The 21,414-nt window shown below is 43.2% G+C and overlaps 1 protein-coding gene across 1 annotated transcript in view; it reads left to right on the top strand.

The window, feature by feature from the left end:
• The window catches only part of EPM2A (EPM2A glucan phosphatase, laforin), a 77,319-nt gene extending 70,959 nt beyond the window's left edge, over window positions 1-6,360 (top strand). Inside the window, exon 4 of the mRNA XM_060240570.1 lies at window positions 5,848-6,360. Coding sequence (XP_060096553.1) covers window positions 5,848-6,122 — 275 coding nt within the window. The 3' untranslated portion in view covers window positions 6,123-6,360. The remainder of the gene's footprint in view (window positions 1-5,847) is intronic.
• The last annotated feature ends 15,054 nt before the right edge of the window (window positions 6,361-21,414 follow it).

Genomic DNA, 21,414 nt, shown 5'->3' with positions numbered 1-21,414 from the left:
TTGTTCAACATCTATATGCGCCCCCTCGCCCAGATTGTCCGGCGGTTTGGGCTGGGTTGCCATCAATATGCAGATGACACCCAGCTCTATCTACTAATGGACGGCTGGCCCGACCCCGCACCAGGGAATCTCGACCGGGCCTTACAGGCTGTTGCGACATGGCTCAGGCTGAGTGGGCTGAAGCTGAACCCAGCGAAGACAGAGGTCCTTCCCAAATGAGAAGGCGGCGCTCTGGGAAGGGAAATAGCTCTCCCGGTCTTCGATGGTGCGCCATTGAAAGCAGCGCACCAGGTAAAGAGCCTGGGTGTTTTACTGGAGCCTTCATTATCGATGGAGGCCCAGATAGCAGCCACTGCCAAGTCAGCATTCTTCCATCTGAAGCGGGCAAGGCAGTTGGCCCCTTTCCTTGAGCGCCGGGACCTCGCAACAGTGATCCACGCAACGGTCACCTCAAGATTGGACTACTGTAATGCCCTCTACTTGGGGCTACCTTTGTGCCGGACTCGGAGACTGCAGCTAGTGCAGAATGCGGCGGCCAGGCTGTTGTTGGGACTCCCAAAACGGGAACATATACAGCCGAGGCTACGTGAACTGCACTGGCTGCCGATCATATACCGGGTCCAGTACAAAGTGTTGGTCATTACCTTTAAAGCCTTATATGGCCGAGGACCTGCCTACCTGAGGGACCGTCTTTCCCCATATGAACCCCAGAGAGCACTGAGGTCAGTTGGGAAAAATCTAATGACCATCCCTGGGCCGAAGGAGACTAAATATCAGAATACTAGGGTACGGGCATTCTCAATCGCGGCCCCTACCCTATGGAACCGACTCCCCGAGGAGGTGCGGGCCCTGCGGAACCTTGATCAGTTCCGCAGGGCCTGCAAGACCGCCCTTTTTAAGCTTGCACACCTGGACTGCTAAGAAGATCAGCAATTAAGGATCCGCCAATGCGGTTTGAAGACCTATACCGCTGAATAATTGTACTTACTAGATTGTTTTAATGTTGTTAAGTTAGTGTTTACTGTTTTATATTGTTAAATTTAAAGGCTTTTAACCACTGTATGTTTTTATAAAATGTTGTTAGCCGCCCTGAGCCTGCTGAGGAGGGGAGGGCGGGATAGAAATAAAAATTATTATTATTATTATTATTATTATTATTATTATTATTATTATTATTATTTCATATTATCATCATCGCTTTGTAAATGTTATGTCTGTCACCATACTGAGGGTTTAATTCTTTGTTCCTGAGGAGGCTTCAGCCAAATTACTGTTTTGAGCCTATCTCTCCTTACAGCATTATTACCAGGATAAATTAGATCAGAACTGCACAGCACTGATATATGCAACAAAAGTTATTAACTGTCTGTGGCCATTGACATCCTAGTTAATATAGCCATGTTAAGAGAGGCAGTTAGGTAGTGTATGGAAGTGAAATCACTTCAAATGTTACATTTTTCCTACATAGAAATAAGTGCTAAATTGGATATTGCACATATATTTTATCATTTGAAATAAGATGTTTATAAGTTCCCTAATCAACATACCTGACAATATTATAATTATGTAACACTTTACCTTATCCAGTACACTTATGTGAAAAAAGAAGTACCACAAATTTATTGCTATACTATGCAACAGTTGTTTGGGAATGCAAAGCATTATGAATAAGTGTGAATTTACTTTCATTAATAACAATATTATTTGGATGCCAAAGAGAATCCAAATTCAGTTCAACATTATGCTACAGCATCAGTGCATTGTTATGCATGTTCTCTCTTCCATAATTTTGACCAGTCATTTGCTGCAGGTGCTTATATTTCACTGTGAAGCTGACTTATTTGGTAGTAAATAAGCAATAGAACTAAACTTAAAAGAGCATCTGATATACAATTGGTCTGGTAACAAGCACCATCTTTGTATAGGCTTCCCCAGGTTCTAGTGGGGGATCCCCTGTTTTTACAGGCTTCTCCCCACCCCCAGCCAGCTGGCCGACGGGGGAAGCCCCGCCCCCCACAGTCACCATGTAATTTTAGAGCTCCTGCAGGTCCGTTTTTAAAATATGTGCCTTTAAGGCTGAGCAGGAAGCAGGAAACAGGAAGGGCTTCAGAGAACGGCCCCTCCCTTTGTTTTGCTTTCGTTTTCAGATCAAGTAAAGTTCTGCAGGAACAAAACCGAGTAAGTATTTGTGGGTGAGAGAGAGGGAGGGGGCAGGGGATTCCCTGGTTTGGAGGCCCTCTCCCTGCTTTAGAAAGTGTGGGGGGGGAGGGAAATGTCTACTGGGCACTCTGTTATTCCCTATGGAGAACGATTCCCATAGGGAAAAATGGGGAATTGATCTGCAGGTATTGGGGGCTCTGGGGGGGGGGCTATGTTTTGAGGTAGAGGCACCAAATTTTTAGTATAGCATCTAGTGCCTCTCCCCAAAATACCCACCCCCAAGTTTCAAAATGATTGGACCAGGGGGTCCAATTCTATGAGCCTCAAAAGATGGTGCCCCTATCCTTCATATTTCCTATGGAAGAAAGGCATTTAAAAAGGTGTGCTGTCCCTTTAAATGTGATGGCCAGAGCTCCCTTGGAGTTCAATTATGCTTGCCACACCCTTGTTCCTGGCTCCACCTCCAATGTCTCCTGGCTCCACCCCCCAAGTCTCCTGGCTCCACCCCCAAAGTCCCCAGATATTTCTTGAATTGGACTTGGCAACCCTATCTTTGTAGGAAGTCTTTAAGCAATGATTTAATTTTGTTAGCTCATCAGTGGAATTCTTAGTACATTTGTCTAAATTGTCTCTAATCAGCATATATTTAACATTCTCTGCAAGGAAAGTTGTCTTGAAAAATCAATGAACTGTTTTTTTTCTGTTAATTATACTAAATTAAATAAAACTTTTGGATTTGTGTTGGCAGAAACCTCATTCCATTCTTTAAATATAATAAGTTGCAAGGCATTTAAGTGGCAAAAGATACAGACTGCAAACAAAAGTTTTCCCCTCAGTATTTATTTAAAAAGGAATAGCAAACTTTTTAAGGCAAAGTTTGACTAAATATTTGGGCCAATCTGCGTATTATACTTACTACTATTCCTCTACCTGGGGCATTGTATGTGAAGGTTTCTCATTATGTATTTCACTTTATTAGGGCAAATAATGTTATGAACATCTCTAGATATTATACTCCTAGTATGGAAATACTCTCATACATGGGCTCCTTGCAGGACCCTCCATATAATTTGTATGACATAGAAAAGCCCAGAGTAGATGGATTTCATCTGATTTGGGAAGCTAAGCAGGGTCAGCCCCAGTTAGTACTTGGATGAGAAATCACTAAATAAGTCTAGAGTTGCTATGCAGAGATAGGCAAGGACAAACAACCTCTGAATATTTTGTTTCATTTATTTATTTATTTAGTCAATTTATGACTCACCCTCTGTGATGGACTGGAAAGCAGTCTGCATGAGTGACAACTGACACACTCGCTGTGATGGGCTAACTGCCTCCATGGTTACCAATGTAACAAGTTAAAGGAGGCAGGGAGAGAGAAATCTCCCAGTCGAGTTCCAGTAGAGATTAGACTGAGAAATCTGAGATTGCAGACTGAGCAGTCTGAGACAGAACTGGTTGTTTCATTGGAACTCTTGTTGGTGAGAGTTTCTGTTTGTGTGAGAAGGGGATAACAGTGGCTCTTTCTGGGAAGACTCTCAAGGCTGTGGCACAGAGTGTCACAAGGCAGAGTGAGTCAAAAAGACTCTGCTGAGGAGTTTTGTCAGAGCCAGAGGGCAGGCTCCTGGTCATAAGAAAGAATATCAAAACATACACTGTGAGAGGGACAAAAGAGTCTTGTGTCTGTGTGAAATCCCAGAAGTCAGACAGAGATCCTAGCAGTGGAAGGGGACTTGGCACAAGTGTATGATGTGCCAGTGTGAAGGGCCCTCAAGGGCATAGCTCTTCAGACAAGAGGATACCTAGTTTGCTAGGGGAAAGGGTCTGTGGTGGGAAGTTCTGTCACAAGTTCAATCAGTCCTCTCAGGGAGTGAAATAGTGTGTGGAGATTTATTAAAAGCCAAATCCGTCTCTCAAAGATGTATTTTTACTGAGTGTTATTCAGTTGAGGGAAACACTGTTTGTTTTTATATAATAATAACAGCCTGCCAACATAAGGAGTGTTCTTATGTGTTTCTAATTTGATTTTCTGCCTGCCAATGTTTTTTACTGTTACAAACCCCTGATATTATTTCCACCCTTCCCAGTCTATCTGTATATTTTAAAAACTTAGTATTTGTTTGATCTTAAAACGCTATCTGTGCCACCATTTATTTCTGACAAGGTTAATTTTGGTTCTCCTGAGATACTGGGTAAAGGTGTGACAGAATTCAAAGTGGTCCCCTTTGCCTGCTGACCCTGGCTCCCTCACATCTTCCCTTACTACTGCAGAGTTCAGCGCAAGTAACAGCATTTTTATAATACCGATAATATTTCTTGTCTTGAAATCTGTATGGGGTCACCATAAGTTGGCTGCAATTTAATGGCCCTTGTACTCTATAAGGAGAGAATGCTGAAAGAATGCTGATAGTTGTACCTGTTATTTTTCTGGAACAAGTCTGTTGTTCTGAAGTGGTTGTAAATCACTGCTTGCAGATGAGGAATGGATGGTTAAAATGCAATGAGGTAACTCTCAACCTTTAATCTCACTGTCATGTGTTTGCCTTGAGGTTACCATAAAGTAGGATCCATTTAGAACTGGTTTGTTCAAATAGTTGTTGAAAACATGATATGCTATTTTAAGATTGCCAATCCCCAGTTGGGGGTAGGGGATCCCCTGGTTTGGAGGCCCTCCCCCTGCTTCAGGGTTAGCAAAAGGGGGGATGTCAGCTGGGCACTCCATTATACCCTATGGAGACTGGTCCCCATGGGGTGAAATGGAGAATCAATGTGATTGATTGATTGATTTGATTTTTAGCCTGCCCTTCCTGTAGGCTAAAAATCTCTGTATCTGGAGCTCAGGGGGGCTGGTTTTTTGAGGTAGAGGCACCATATTTTCAGCATAGCATCTGGTACCTCTTCTCAAACACTGCCCCTGCAAAAAAAAAAAAAATCAAAAGCCCCAAAAGAAGGCGCCCTTATCCTCCATTATTTCTAATGGAAGGAAGGCATCTTTAAAAAGCACGGTACCTTTAAATGTGATGGCCAAAACTCCCTTCATAGGTCAATCATGCTTGTCACACTCTTGCTCCTGGCTCCACCCCCAAAGTCTCCTGGCTTTACTTCCAAAGTCCCCAGATATTTCCTGAGTTAGACCTGGCAACCCCATGCTACATTGGGCCATCATATAGGCGCTCTGGATCAGATATATAAATTATTAGGATAGTGGAATGTCACAAAAGAGGATATTAAATTGGTCTCATAGGTAGAAACAGAAACTTTTATGATGGGGTGCAAAGCTGTTTGGAAAAGTTAAGCTGTCATTTTAAAAGATTGTTGAGTCATTTGCTCAGCAGGCTTCAATCTAGCAAACAGTGTCACACATTTATATCCCAGGACTAAGCTTATGGCAAGATCCCTGGAAAGAGGTTGTGGTTTGAAACCTCCAAAACTGAAGAATTTATAATCCTTTGGCTCATCTGCAAATCCTTGACTTGCCATAATAAAGCAATCCCTAATTACAAGTCACAAAATGAAAACAGCATGTGTGTGGGGGGGTTTAAATCAATGAAAATAAGTGAACTATATATAGCTTATTCTGGAAGTATGATTGCATAGCACACTGAATGTTAAAGATATACTGTTAATAATGCTTCTAACTGTCTTTCTTTGGCAAGTATTTGACAGTTGTTTTGTTTTTATTCATAGGTAGAGTACAGATGTTGCCCCAGGCTGTCTGTCTTCTACATGGGCTGCTGGAAAATGGGCATACTGTGTATGTTCATTGCAATGCTGGAGTTGGCAGGTCCACAGCTGCAGTTTGTGGCTGGTTAAAATATGTGTTGGGGTGGAATTTGAGGAAAGTGCAATACTTTGTGGCTTCCAGAAGAGCAGCTGTCTATATTGATGAAGAGGCTCTCGTATGTGCTGAGGAGGATTTCTTTCAGAAATTTGGACCTCTTCGCTCCTCATACAAGCCTTAACAGAAAAAAGAGGAAATCAGTAGAAACGCGATCAAGCCCAGCATTTGATAAATCAATGATCTGGCTCCCAAAGTGGTATGAGTGACTGAAGAAAAGAATAAATCATTATTACTCATAAGAACAAGAAGCATGATAAGCCATCTGAATCCATGCTTCACGTTTTTATTTGTCATGAAATAATTTAAGCACAAGGGCTCTAATTCAACTCTGTGTGTATGTAGAACCAGGGTTATGCATGAGTGGGCACTGGGCAGTTCTGTCAAAAAGCAACAATCATATTGCTAAGCAGGATGGCAGAAAGGGCAACAATGGGAGACTAAATCTACCCTGTTCATTTCCTCACTCACAAACAGTTGCTGGATCAGAATGAAGCTCTTCCTAATCTACTACATGCAGTCACACAAACAATCTCATACCGTGGCACAGTGAAGATATGTATGAAGTGTATAAGCAAAGAGAAACAGAAAGAAAAAAATCATAGAGGAAACCAATAAAAATGTGTTCATGTTTTTTTCATAGAACTATTTGGTCATTTCAAAGATAACCTTTTTTTCCAAGTCTCTGCCAAATGGAAGCTGTAATGAAGCAGAATGAAAGAGAAAAACTTAAGGAATTTGTGTACTACTCTATTTGCACTGACTCATTTGTTTGTGCTGCATGACTAGAATTTGATCTTATAACATGTGTAATGATTTAGATTTTTAACTTCTAAAATAAGGTGCTGAATTTAATTTTAATCTATGTATTTTAAGTGTGGAATTCTCAGTTGTGATCCTGGCTGTGTAATTTAATATATTGTCATATATATATATATATATATATATATATATATATATATATATATTTCTCCCTTTCTCACAATACAAGAACTCATGGGCACTCGATGAAATTGCTGAGCAGTCGGGTTAGAATGGATAAAAGGAAGTACTTCTTCACCCAAAGGGTAATTAACACATAGAATTCACTGCCACAGGAGATGGTGGCAGCTAGAAGCATAGACAGCTTCAAGAGGGGATTGGATAAACATCAGTGGCTATTAGCAAGGTCATGTTAAAGATCCTACAAGCTAGGCTTCAGCAGTATGTAGATCGGGAACTACCAGAAGCTCAAGCTGGGTTTCGGAGAGGTAGAAGCACTAGAGATCAAATTGCCAACATTCGCTGGATTATGGAGAAAGCACGGGAGTATCAGAAAAATGACTATTTCTGCTTCATTGACTATGTTAAAGCCTTTGATTGTGTGGATCACAACAAACTGTGACAAGTCCTTAAAGAGATGGGAGTACCAGACCACCTCACATGTCTCCTGAGAAATCTGTATAAGGGTCAAGAAGCAACTGTCAGAACGGGATATGGAACAACTGATTGGTTTAGAATAGGAAAAGGAGTTCAACAAGGATGTATATTGTCACCCTGCTTATTTAATTTATATGCAGAGTACATCATGCAGAATGCTGGCCTGGAAGACACACAAACTGGAATTAAGATTGCCGGGAAAAACATCAACAACCTCAGATATGCAGATGACACTACTCTAATGGCAGAAAATGAGGAGGACCTAAAGAACCTCTTGTTGAGGGTGAAAGAGGAGTAGGCTTGAAACTCAGCATCAAAAAAGTAAGATCATGGCATCCGGCCCCATCACACCTTGGCAAATAGAAGGGGAAGACATGGAAGTAGTGACAGACTTCACTTTTCTGGGATCCAAGATCACTGCAGATGGTGACTGTAGCCATGAAATTAAAAGACATTTGCTCCTTGGGAGGACAGCTATGGCGAACCTGGGCAGTATAATAAAAAGTAGAGACATCAGCCTGCCAACAAAAGTCCATATAGTTAAAGCAATGGTATTTCCAGTAGTAATGTATGGCTGTGAGAGCTGGACCATAAGGATGGCCGAGCGCAGAAGAATAGATGCTTTTGAAGGAAGATGGAGTTTAAAGCTGAAACGTGTGATATTATGGTTGCTATATCTTCCTTAAAGCAGGAAATTGGTCAGCTGGCAGAGTTAATACAGGATAAGGTGGAAATTTTTATTTTAAAACACAGCGAAACTGAAAATATATATGAGTGGAGCAATGACGGGATCCCAGTGCTGTCTAGGAGGATGAGAAAAGTGGGAAAAGACCCAGAGGGAAAGAAGCTGAAAGAAATCAAAATGGCGAGATCATGTGCAACTACAAAAAAAAGATGGAAATCAAGCTTGATTAAGATCTTTGCAGGAGGAAGTGCTGGCATGAAGACTTCATCATTTTTAATAAAATGGACATATGCATCAAAGGGAGAAAAGGCAGACTACTTTAAGAAATCCAAGTTTTGGAAAGCTTTCAGAAAGAAGGGATTATAAACTATTGCTCTGTTGTGTAATCAGTTAACATGGAATTAATAAAAGGGACTTGATGTACGACCTTAAACGGCTTGGAAGGGACAACTGAGATCTATTGAGACGTGTGGCTATGAAATAGCAATGAGATGTTTAGAATTTAAATGTGTTCTCTCTATTTGTTTTTGGTGTTATAAATCATATGTTTTCAAAGTTAAATAGAGTAATTTAACAGAGAGAGAGTTATAGAGGTGTATGATTTTTGCTAGGGGTAAAAATAAATAAGCGTGAGAGAGGAGGCCGTTTTTATTTAAGGATTTTCCTCCTTTTATTTTACAAAGACAAATAGAGCAATTTAACAGAGAGTGAATTATAGGGAGTATATAACTTCTTATTTAGAAAATATGTATGCAATAGTAAGTATTGGAAATGAGGTTGCCACTGCATATTAAATTGGTGATCCTTTTTTCTCTTTTTCTAGTTTTTAAAATAATATGGAAATGGGAGATATAGTCTCCAAAACTTAATGAAGCTAAATACTCAAATACTTAATTTAGATAAGCAATTAACTTGGGTCAAACTATAAAGGTAGATGACACAGGTATTTGAAAGATCTGCTCCTGGTTATTCTCTTGTTTTTTTTTCCTTTTAATAACAGATTCTGCTGACATTGAAACAGATAAAGCACCCTATGCTAGGTTTTAGATTGACTTTTTGTTACTCTTATCTTTCCTCTCTTATTATTGAATTAATTAAGTATTAAGGATAAAAAAGACTATGTCCATCTTCTCTGCTTATGATTACTGTTGTTGGTGATAAAGTTAGTACTTACTGCTAATGAGGTTTAAAATACACAGCGGGTTTTATTTAGTGGCTGACTTTTTTGCTTTCTCATTTATTGGTATTAAAATGAATAGTTTAGATTTATGCCATAAGCAATAGACAGTTAAAATATATAATAAAATAATAAGACTGTAGGATGTAATGGTTGTATTGAGTTAAAATTTAAGACTTACAGGTAGAAAAAATTATATATTAGGTTTGAAAGGTAGAAATTTAATAGTTATATATACTGCTTCTCTTTTTCTTTTTTGGTTAATGTTTCTTTGTCTTATGCTCTCCCCAATTACCCCCTTTTTTGCTTCTGTATCCCTGCATTATTCCCCCCCTTTATACTGAAATCTAATAAAAAATTTGAAACAGGAAAAAATAATAATAAAGTTTAAACCCCTGCTTTCTGTTCCCCGTGAAAGCAGGGGGAGCAGAAAGCAGGGGTTAAAGGGCTTTGAGCCATTTAAACCCTCTGGTTCTGCTCCCTGCCACTTCAAAGCAGGGGGAACAAAACCAGAGGGTTAAATATGGAGTAAAGTGCCTTGCAGGGACATTTCACCTCCTCCTTTCTGCTGGTCGCAGCTTTCCCCGGATAGCAAAAAAGAAGAGGTGAAGTGCCTCCCAGGGGATACTTCACCCCCTCCTGCTTGCTAACTGTGGCAGGATTTCTTTTGGTTGGCCTTCTTTATGAAATTAGCCACAAGAGCCACAGGCTATTCAGCACTATTAAGCATTCATATTGCTAATAGCTAACAGTTTAGGCTGAAAATCTAGGTCAGTAGAGAAAGTGTGTGAAAGGTAAAAACTGTCTCGGGACAGGAATAGCCTTATATGGTATAAGGAGGAAGCAAGATACTGGCTATCTGCAAGATGCAACTGAAGATTGATGATGTATATGATAAGATGATGAAGAAATAGAGATAAGAAAGTTTTCCGGAGGAAACTCTTTAAAAACCCTGGGATTTAGAGAGTGCATGAGAGGCAGGGAACCTCTGTGCTGGTCAAGCCCTGAAATTAATAAGCTTTTGTTGATTTCAGCCTGATCTGACTAGAGACAGGAGACTTTCTCTGTGCTGGTCATGCCAAACAAAGGGGACTTGGGACTTGAGACTTTAAATGAGAAAATGTAGACAATGCTTGACTATAGAATTGTGCTTAACTATAGAACTTGGCATCTGAGGAGATGATGCACTTGTCGACAAGGAGATTGACAACAGGCTGGCAAAGGCAAACCGTGCATTTGGCCGACTGCACAAAAGAGTGTGGAGCAACAAGCATCTGAAAAAAGGCACAAAGATCAATGTTTACAAAGCGGTTGTGATGACAACCCTCATCTACGGCTCTGAATCGTGGGTTTTATACCGCCATCACCTGCGACTCCTCGAGCGCTTTCATCAGCGCTGCCTTCGCACCGTCCTCAACATCCACTGGAGTGACTTTGTGACCAACACTGAAGTCCTCAAGCGGGCGGAGATTACCAGCATCGAGGCACTGCTGCTGAAGATGCAGCTGCGCTGGGCAGGGCATATTTCTAGGATGGAAAACCACCGCCTTCCCAAGATTGCCCTGTATGGCGAACTCTCCACCGGCCATCGAAATAGAGGGGCACCAAAGAAGAGGTACAAGGACTCCTTGAAGAAATCCCTTGGCACCTGTCGCATCAACCATCACCAGTGGTCTGACCTAGCCTCAGATCGCAAAGCATGGAGGCACACCATCCACCAGGCTGTCTTTTCCTTTGAGAACGCACGCATAGCTGGTCTTGAGGACAAAAGGAGATTGAGGAAGAATCGCACTGCTACAGCACCAACCCTAAATCAGACTTTTCCCTGCAGCCACTGTGGCCGGACCTGCCTGTCCCACATTGGTCTTGTCAGCCACCAGCGAGCCTGCAGCAGACGTGGACTATTGCACCCTTCTTAAATCTTCGTTCGCGAAGCCAAGCCGAGAGAGAGATGCTTGACTGTAGGACTGAATTCTAACTATATGAGCAAATGTACTAAAGCTATCTAATTGCTTTGCCTTTCTGCCTATATTTTAAGCCCTCTGTCTAGAGAAGAAACTTGGAGCGTTTTCGCACTGACCTTACTCTGGAGCGACGTCCCTCTTCACCATGCAGCGTCTGCGCGGATTTCGCACTAATTGCTCCGCAGAACCCAGAAGAGCCGCAAAGTCCCGCGGCTTTTGCGTCGCAAATGTAAACTGTTTTTTGGCCAGTTTACATTTGTGATGCAAAAGCCGCGGGACTTTGCGGCTCTTCCGGGTTCTGGGGAGCAATTAGTGCGAAATCCGCGCAGACGCTGTGCGGTGAAGAGGGACGTCGCTCCCGAGTAAGGTCAGTACGAAAACGCCCTTGGAGTCTAATAAAGTTTATCTGTAAGGTCTTGAAACTTACTAGTATGTATGTATTAGCCTTCTGAAAATTCTTTGGGTTTGGGTTACTGAAGGTACAGTGAGGTATACATAAGTAATCCTGCAACATTGACCATAGCCAGCAGAAAGGAGGGGTGAAATGCCCCCTGGAAGACACTCGACAACTTCTTTTCTGCTGGCCCAGCTATCTCAGCCTGCTTGTACAGCCCGTTTAAAGGGGCTGTGCCAGGCACACTGAGACAGTGGAGCTGGCAGGGAGAGACTTCTCCCTGCTGGCACAGCTGTCTGTCTTGCTCCTTCATGCAGCCCATTTAAAGTAGGAATATATCAGGCAGTCTAAGTTGGGGATGAGGTGATCCGTGGAAGGCACTTCACCCATTCCTTTCTGCTGGTCACAACTAGGAGAAAGGGGGGGAGGATCTCGCAGGAAGGGAATACCTTCCACTCCCATATTTCTTCTGGCCAGGGCAAGCCACAGCCTGGAGAAAGTGCGAAGATCTACCAGGAAGGGACTTCCTTCCACTTTTCTCCTGGCCAAGGTAAGCCACAGCCAGGAGAAAGTAGGGGGAGGGGTGTTCCTCCAGGTAGAAAGTGACTCTCCCTGCTGGTGGAGAAAGACTTCTTCACACCAACCCAGCTGTCTCAGGGTCAGTGGCATAGCCAATTTAAAGAAGCTATGCGCAAAGCCAGGGGCAGCTGAGCTGATAGGGAGAGCCTTCTCTATGCCAGCCCAGCTCTCTTAGTTTCACTTGCACAGGCCATTTTAAGGGGCTGTAACAGAGAGCTGGCTCAGCTGCTTCTAGCTCCCTGGCATAGTACCTTTAAGCAGGCTGCACCAGTGAGTCTGAGACAGCTGGGCTGGTGAAGAAGGCTCTCCCCACTGGGTCAGTTGCTTCTGGCTCCCTGGCATAGTCCCTTTAATCTTCTTGGGAGATTCCTCTCCACTTTCTCCTGGCCATGACTCCCTCTGGCCAGGAGAAAGGAAGGGAATCCCTTCTTGGGAGATCTATTTTCTCCTGGCTGTGACTTGTCCCAGCCAGAAGAAAGGAGGGAGTGGAAGGGAGTTCCTTCCTGGGAGATCAGCTCTTTCTCCTGGCTACATTCAGCAGAAAAGAACAGGTGAAGTGCCTAGCAGGGGACACCTCATCCCTGCCTCAGGCTGCCTAGTGCAGTCCCTTTAAATGGACTTCATGAGGAATTCGGAGAGTGGCGGCTGAGCCAGCAGGGAGAAGTCTCTCCGTGCTGGTTCAGCTGCTTCAGGGTGCCTGGCACAGCTCCTTTAAACAAGCTGCGCATTCCTATTTGCACTCATTCATAGTATGTTGTTTTAGTTTAACAAAATCCTTCTTTGGTTTGTATTACTATCTCAATGTGTCTCATAAAAGTGTAATTGATTTAATGTAATATTTGTTTTATCAATACCTGGGAAAGCTAAAACCTCTGTGAGCTGTATCTGTTAAAAAGTTGTGGTCTTCATCCAAAGATTAAGTTCAGCCTCAATAGATTCAACTAGATTAATCCTCAATAAGCACTGCCAAGATGGACCCACTGGTCATGTGTTCAGCACTGATCATGTAAATTCATGTTCAGTGACAGAAACCACGCTTGAGGTTCTGGATACTGATTTCATGAATCTCCTTCTCATTCTAGGGGGTCTCTTCCAAACAAGGTCCTTGTTCTGTGTTTTCTGACCTGTCAATATGATAGTAGCAGAATCATTTTTAAGGTCTGAACTTCTGCATGTCTTCTCTGCCTCCACAGTTTTGCAGCTGCTACATTGGTTTATTTTCTTAAAGACATGCCTCAATTCAGTTGGGTATTCTGAGTGAGGGTGCTGTCATCACCAACTGCCATCACCACCAATGGTCAACAAAACTAGAAAAGAACACCATTAATGGTTATTTAATAGCGAAGACAGAGGTCCTTTGCCTGGGTCGGGGCGCTCTGGGAGGGGAAATACCTCTCCCGGTTTTTGACGGGGCGCCATTGAAAGTGGCGTGCCGAGTCAAGAGCCTGGGAGTTCTACTGGAGCCTTCATTATCAATGGAGGCCCAGATAGCCACTGCCAAGTCAGCCTTTTTTCATCTGAGGCGGGTAAGGCAGTTGGCCCCCTTCCTAGAGCGCCAGGACCTGGCAACAGTGATTCATGCAATGGTCACCTCGAGACTGGATTACTGTAATGCCCTCTACATGGGGCTGCCTCTGTGCTGAACCCAGAAGCTGCAGTTGGTGCAGAACGCGGCTGCTAGACTGTTGTTGGGGCTCCCAAAGTGGGAGCACATACAGCCGGGGCTGCGTGAACTGCACTTGCTGCCAGTTACATACCGGATTCATTACAAAGTGCTGTTTATCACCTTTAAAGCCCTATATGGCCGAGGACCTGCCTACCTTAGGGACCGTCTTTCCCCATATGAACCCCAGAGAGCACTGAGGTCAGCAGGGAAGAACCTGCTGACTATTCCTGGGCCGAAAGAGGTAAAACTACAGAGTACCCGTGCCCGGGCCTTCTCTGTTGTGGCTCCACACCTATGGAACCAGTTTCCGGAAGAAATGCGGGCCCTGCGGGATTTTGAACAGTTCCGCAGGGCCTGCAAGACTATCCTTTTTCGAATGGCCTTCACCAACTAAAGAGAGAGGCTGCTAAGTAAACTTACCATCTGTACAATAGCACCAGCATATTAATATTAATTTTATCGTTTTAGAATTTTAATAGAATTTTAATAGAATTTTAATTAAATTGTTAATTTAGTCTTGTCAATTACTGTATAATGAATGTATTGATTTGTGTTGTTAGCTGCCCTGAGCCTGCTTCGGCGGGGAGGGCGGGATATAAATAAAATGATGATGATGATTTATGTATTATACAGTCATTTATTATAATTGTGCATACAATGCTCAATCATACTACAATAAACATTATTTGAGAACAAGAATCACTTGTACATATTATACTCCAATATATACTCCAACGAACAATGAAATGAATAATTCCAATACTGATAGCCAATTCAAAAGGGCATTGCAGTCTCTCAACAATAGTAACAGCCAGCTCAAGAGGACATCAGGGTCTCTTAGTACATAATAACTATAATTATTATTGAATTTGACAACCTCACATTTGTTATGAGGGCCAGCTGGAGATCAGTTGTAAACGCAGGAGATCCCCAGACCCCACGTGGAGGCTGGCACCCCTACCCCAGAGTGGAATGATGGACCCTGCTGGGACTTGAATCTGTGCTCTGAGCACTGTCATTCCAGTTTCAGACCAGTTTATATGGTCCCAGGCACTGTTAGGGGAGGGACAGTGGCTCAGTGGTAGAGCATCTGCTTGGTAAGCAGAAGGTCCCAGGTTCAATCTCCAGCATCTCCAACTAAAAAGGGTCCAGGCAAATAGGCGTGAAAAACCTTAACTTGAGACCCTGGAGAGCCGCTGCCAGTCTGAGTAGACAATACTGACTTCGATGGGCTGAGGGTCTGATTCAGTATAAGGCAGCTTCATATGTTCATATATGTCATTTCAATCTGGAGCCTGTCATTTGTCCTAAAGCCCCTTAGCAGGGCTCATCTATTGTGAGCTGAGATGTATTTCAATGAAGCCTGTGAAAGTCAATTGGCAGTCTTGGCTCCCATTGTATTCAATGGGCCTTCAGGCCTCTCCTGTATCCAGTGGGCATCCCTGTCATTCATTTTGTTACATCCTGCTATTATGCTTCATGGGAAACTTTTCAGGAGGGCTGTTTTTCAACTAAATTACACCAACATTGCAGCAGAGTACTGCTTGTCTACTAAAGAACCAAATTAAGGAAGAAAAGTTGGTTTTATACCCTGCTTTTCTCTCCCATATGGAGTCTCAAAGTGGCTTACAATCTCCTCCCCTTCCTCTCCCCACAACAGGCACCTTGTGAGGTAGGTGGGGCTGAGAGAATTCTGAGAGAACTGTGACAGGCCCAAGGTCACCCAGCAGGCTTCATGTGGAGGAGTCGGGAATCAATCAAGGTTCTTCAGATCTGCTTCTCTTAACCACTACAACATGCTGGCTCTCAAACAAACTGGACCAAGAGGACTATTTTCATAGGTCTCCTGAACAAGCTGCCCCAGCAGTATATTTATCAAGCCATAAATGAACAAAAGAGCTCTCCACCCACAAAAGAGAGAAGAAAAGAGAACTGTGGCTCTCTATGGCTTATCTCCAAATGTGAATGGCTGGAAGTGCTCTGTGCTCCTTCTTTGCAAGGATCCAATTGAAAGGGAGAAATGCCAGTGCTCCAGAAATCAATAGACTCAAGAATCTGAGCACATGCTCTAGCCAGCTAGCAAAACCCAAACTCAAAAACAAAATAGATTTCTTTGGGAATGGTAGTTTTGTTTTACTAAGAATCCCAGATTCCCAACACCATTCTAGAACGTAATGGTGATGACCCAAAGAAGTGATTTCCATTTATATCTTCAGCTTGAATATTTTGCTATGTGCGTGCCTACTTGAAACTTAAACACTGCAAATCAAATAGGAATTTTTTTCTTGTACAGCCAAAATTGGCTCAAAAATAACTTATACTTTGTCTTAAAATTCTGGAGTAGAAGGAATAAGAATCTGTTTCACATGTGAATATTTAATAGTATGGGGCTGTGACGGTAATGAAAGGGTTAACAAGAAAACTAAGGACACATAGAGCCTGCATCAGGTGATCTGAGGGTGGGGGCCAGAGTGCTCGGAACTCTCAGAGATGGACAGCTAATGGCTGAGTCACACACAGTCCCGTGACTGTCTTTATAGAGTGAACAGTGAGCTTTGCTTCTCTCGAAGACTCTCCTCAGCTCCTGTCTCAACTCCTTCTCAGACCAACCGCTCTCTTCAGCAGTCTCTCTCAGACTCTGTCCGACACTAACTGCCCTCAGCCGTTAGCTGTCAATCACCTCTGAGAGTTCCGAGCACTCTGGCCCCCACCCTCAGATCACCTGACGCATCCTTAGTTTTCTTGTTAACCCTTTCATTACCGTCACAGGGGCTTTTTTTTATTAACAATTACAAAAAATAATACTACATGAAGAACTACACAATTTATTAATTTCAGTATGTTTTAGGTCTTTCAATACTTCCAAATGGCATTAGTCTATTAAAGCCCAACTTATTTTCCAAGAATATAGCAAATTCATACCAAGAGGAGGCTCAAGCAGTACTGATTGTAGCTTTATGAAAGTTCCTTTGATACAGTGAATTCTACCATACTAGACTTAATAGAACAATATTCTGCTCTGTTAGCATAAATGCTATAAGAATGTAAGAACAGCCATGTTGATAATATCTAAATTCTTCTAGACAAGTATTCTGTCTCAGATACAAACAGTAACTGAATGTTGATAGAAAGTGTACAAAAACCAGAAGTGTAATGGAATAATCTGTCCCCAATTGTTCTTTCCAGCTTCTAATGATTTGGGGTATGAAAGACATATTTATCTTATCTTATAATATAGTGGAAGTGAAATATTGTTGCCTAATGCTTTTTTTCCAGTGCAGTTTTAACCCAGGTCACTGATATTCTGAGACACATTTTGCAGATCTGCTAAACAATATATGTACATGCTGTTCTCAAAAAATCAGAAGCTAAGGGACAGTCCATATTTTACATGTATATGTAAAACTAGGGCTGCCAGCCCCAAGGTCCTGGGGGGATCCCCCCACTTTGGGGGGGGGGCTTATTTATTTATTATATTTATATCCTGCCCTTCCCAAGTGGACTCAGGGTGGATAACATCAGCATATATAACATTAAAAACCAGTCAGTATACAATTAATAAAAACAAAACAGTTAACAATAAAGATGGCAAAGTATGTGTCATAGTTCTAGAGTCAGAATCCCCCTATAAACTAGACAGATAATGGTAGGAATCACTCCAAATCATTATATCGTGACTTCATGTGGCAGTGGTCAGGTAGCTTCTAGACAGGGAAGGCAGATGATTGAATTGGACATCCACCACCTCAACCAAAAGCCTGGTGGAATAGCTCTTTTACAGGCCCTGTGGAACTGCAATGAGTTCCACAAAACCCTGATCTCAGGTGAAAGGTGAGAGGAGGGGGCCAGGACAGACCCTGGTTGAGGCTAAGTGGACATCCTTTGGGCTAGGAATCACTAGTAGATGTTGACCAACAGAGCACAAGGCTCTCCAGGGGGTGCATGGGGAGAGACTTTTCTTAAAATATGCTGGTCCGAGGCCACTCAGGACTTTAAAGGTTAATACCAACACCTTGAAACAAATCTGGTATTCAATTGGTAGCCAGTGCAATTGGTGGACCACTGGCTGGCCAGTGGGGGAAACCCCACCTTCAAATAGCAGCATTCCCAAAACAATTACATCATGTGGAAGTGACATCATCACACTGGGGACATTGTGCAGGGATGCTCTGGTTTGAAGGCAAAACTCTATGGTTTGAGGGCCATTTCTGTGATGTCCTCAGACCACAAAGCGCCACAAAAATCAGATGTATTTCCTTTATTTTTAAATAACTATGCTCAGCCACTAAATGAAATCTTTTTCCAGCTTTGGTGAACTGTGTCATCAGTCAGCTGATAACATATTTTTATATTTCCTTGAATCAGCCTCTCAAAGTAGCCATTTCCATCCTGAGCTAGTGCCCTGAGCTCTGTGGTCGAGTAACTAAGGGAATAAACTAAAAATGAATCCAGATGATAAAGGCGATGTTAGTTCAATTTGCTGATGTTCTGGAAGGGATAGTGCACCCCAGTGGGTCTAAAAATATTGGTTGCCAGGAGGAGACAAAGGGGGCCCAACCACAACTATAAGGCTATCATTTAATTTTTGTAATAAATAAAAATTTGAAAAAATACGTAAGTGGGAAAAGGTACAATTAAAACTTGTGAAATAAATGTATATTGTTTAGTAATTACAATATACATTACTGGCAATATATAGTAGATACTAAATGTAAATACAGATTGCTATAATTCTTCCTGAAGACTCTCTAGCACTAGATACCTCCACAATAAGAAAGGGAAGAGAAATTTCTCCATCCATCTATGTATCCATTGTGTTTCTGTGCTAGCTGAATTAGCATTTGTAAGAAGGTGAGCATGGGAGATCATTACACTGCTAACTTCCTTCCTTCCAGCCCAGAGGAAATAACACACAGAGTGGGGAGTTTTCCTGCCTCACAAGGCCCCAGGAGAAAAATGCATTTGTTCACAGGATCCATTACCCTATTCATTATCTTTCCTTCTTGAAAACCTAAAATGGACTGGAAAACATTTTCATACGTTCAATGGAGTTTGTCACTATGTCTGGCACTGGTTGCTTGGGGGAGGCCTGACCCCCTAAGTCCTGTTCTTGGAGAAGTAGATTAGTATGGTGGTAACGAGCTCTGTGGCACAGAGTGGTAAAGCTGCAGTACTGCAGTCAGAGCCCTCTGCTCATGACCTGAGTTAGATCCCAGTGGAAGCTGGTTCAGGTAGCCGGCTCCAGGCTGACTCAGCCTTCCATCCTTCCGAGGTCGGTAAAATGAGTACCGAGCTTGCTGGGGGGAAGGTGTAGATGACTGGGGAAGGCAATGGCAAACCACCCTGTAAAAAGTCTGCTGTGAAAACGTGAAAGCAATGTCACCCCAGAGTGGAAAACAACTGGTGCTTGCACAGGAGACTACCTTTACTTTAAAGAGTACTTCAGAAATGGAAACTTTTCTCCTGTCTCTACCCAGCTGATCTTGCAATGAGGATCCACAGTACTGTAACCTCAAGGCTTGACTACTCCATGTGCTTTACTGAGAGCTGCCCTTAAAGAAGACTCAGAAAATGAGTGGCCAGGTACTTGACAGGATCTAACTGATTTGAATGTATAATATTTGTTCTTAAATGTTGTGACGGTAAGGTATGGGTTAACAGAAAACCAAGGACGCATAGAGCCTGTGTCAGGTGACCTGAGGGTGGGGGCCAGAGTGCTCGGAACTCTCAGTGTGAGTTGGACAGCTAACGGCTGAGGAGAGTCAGTTAGTGTCTGTCAGAATCTGAGGGAGTTGGTCTTTGAAGGAGCTGGGGCAGTAGCTGTGGAGAGTCTTCGTGAGAAGCAAAGCTGACTGCTAGCTCTATAAAAACAGCAAGGGTCTGTGTGACTAAGAAGGAGAGTCACTGTGAAGACCTGAATGGTCACAGACACTTAAATACATCTCTTAAGATCTAGAGAGGTGGTTGAGGGAATATATGTGGGTCTGGAAGTCAGAAGGGCTGGGAGTAGAGGCTCCAGTCGACTTGAGAGACTTGGCACAGTATACCCAAGAGGCCAGCCTATATTAGGGGTGGAGAGTGTATTATATAGGAACTGTGAACCTGAGAGACCTAAGAAGAAAAAGATATTTTAAAGCCTGAAACTACTGAGCAACTTGTTAACAGCTTGAGACATAATATAGCCTGTGTATATATCACCCATATCCCCAGTTTAAGTCATTGTGTTGAAATAAATATCTGTGGTTTACGTTAAAGTTCTCTGGTGCCTATAATTTGGGAAAACTGTCCAAACTGCTGTGGTCCCCTACTCTCTCTCGGCTTGGCTTCGCGAACGAAGATTTAAGAAGGGTGCAGTAGTCCACGTCTGCTGCAGGCTCGCTGGTGGCTGGCAAGACCAATGCGGGACAGGCAGGTCCGGCCACAGCGGCTACAGGGAAAGGTCTGATTTGGGGTTGGTGCTGTAGCAGTGCGATTCTTCCTCAATCTCCTTTTGTCCTCAAGACCAGCTATGCGTGCGTTCTCAAAGGAAGAGACAGCCTGGTGGATGGTGTGCCTCCATGCTTTGCGATCTGAGGCTAGGTCAGACCACTGGTGATGGTTGATGCGACAGGTGCCAAGGGATTTCTTCAAGGAGTCCTTGTACCTCTTCTTTGGTGCCCCTCTATTTCGATGGCCGGTGGAAAGTTCGCCATACAGAGCAATCTTGGGAAGGCGGTGGTTTTCCATCCTAGAAATATGCCCTGCCCAGCGCAGCTGCGTCTTCAACAGCAGTGCCTCGATGCTGGTAACCTCCGCCCGCTTGAGGACTTCAGTGTTGGTCACAAAGTCACTCCAGTGGATGTTGAGGATGGTGCGAAGGCAGCGCTGATGAAAGCGCTCAAGGAGTTGCAGGTGATGACGGTATAAAACCCACGATTCAGAGCCGTAGATGAGGGTTGTCATCACAACCGCTTTGTAAACATTGATCTTTGTGCCTTTTTTCAGATGCTTGTTGCTCCACACTCTTTTGTGCAGTCGGCCAAATGCACGGTTTGCCTTTGCCAGCCTGTTGTCAATCTCCTTGTCGATCTTGGCATCTGAGGAGATGATGCACCCCAGGTAGCTGAACTGCTGGACTGTCTTCAGAACTGATTCACCCACAGTGATGCAGGGAGGGTGATAATCTTCCTGGGGTGCAGGCTGGTGGAGAACTTCTGTCTTCTTCAGACTAACTTCTAGGCCAAATAGCTTGGCAGCCTCTGCAAAGCAGGACGTCATATGCTGCAGAGCTGATACCGAGTGGGAGACAAGTGCAGCATCATCAGCAAACAGTAGCTCTCGGATGAGTTTTTCCATTGTCTTGGAGTGGGCCTTTAGTCGCCTCAGGTTGAACAGGCTGCCATCGGTGCGATAGCGGATGTAGACACCATCGTCATCATCTAGATCTACAGCGGCTCTTTGAAGCATCATGCTAAAGAAGATCGTAAAGAGAGTTGGCGCGAGAACGCAGCCTTGCTTTACACCTGTGCCTATTGGGAAGGGCTCCGAGAGGT

This window comes from Heteronotia binoei, chromosome 1 (genome assembly GCF_032191835.1).
Source record: "Heteronotia binoei isolate CCM8104 ecotype False Entrance Well chromosome 1, APGP_CSIRO_Hbin_v1, whole genome shotgun sequence".
Lineage (NCBI taxonomy): Eukaryota > Metazoa > Chordata > Lepidosauria > Squamata > Gekkonidae > Heteronotia > Heteronotia binoei.
The sequence above is the reverse complement of the archived record's forward strand: the minus strand, read 5'-3'. Positions and strand labels throughout refer to the sequence as shown.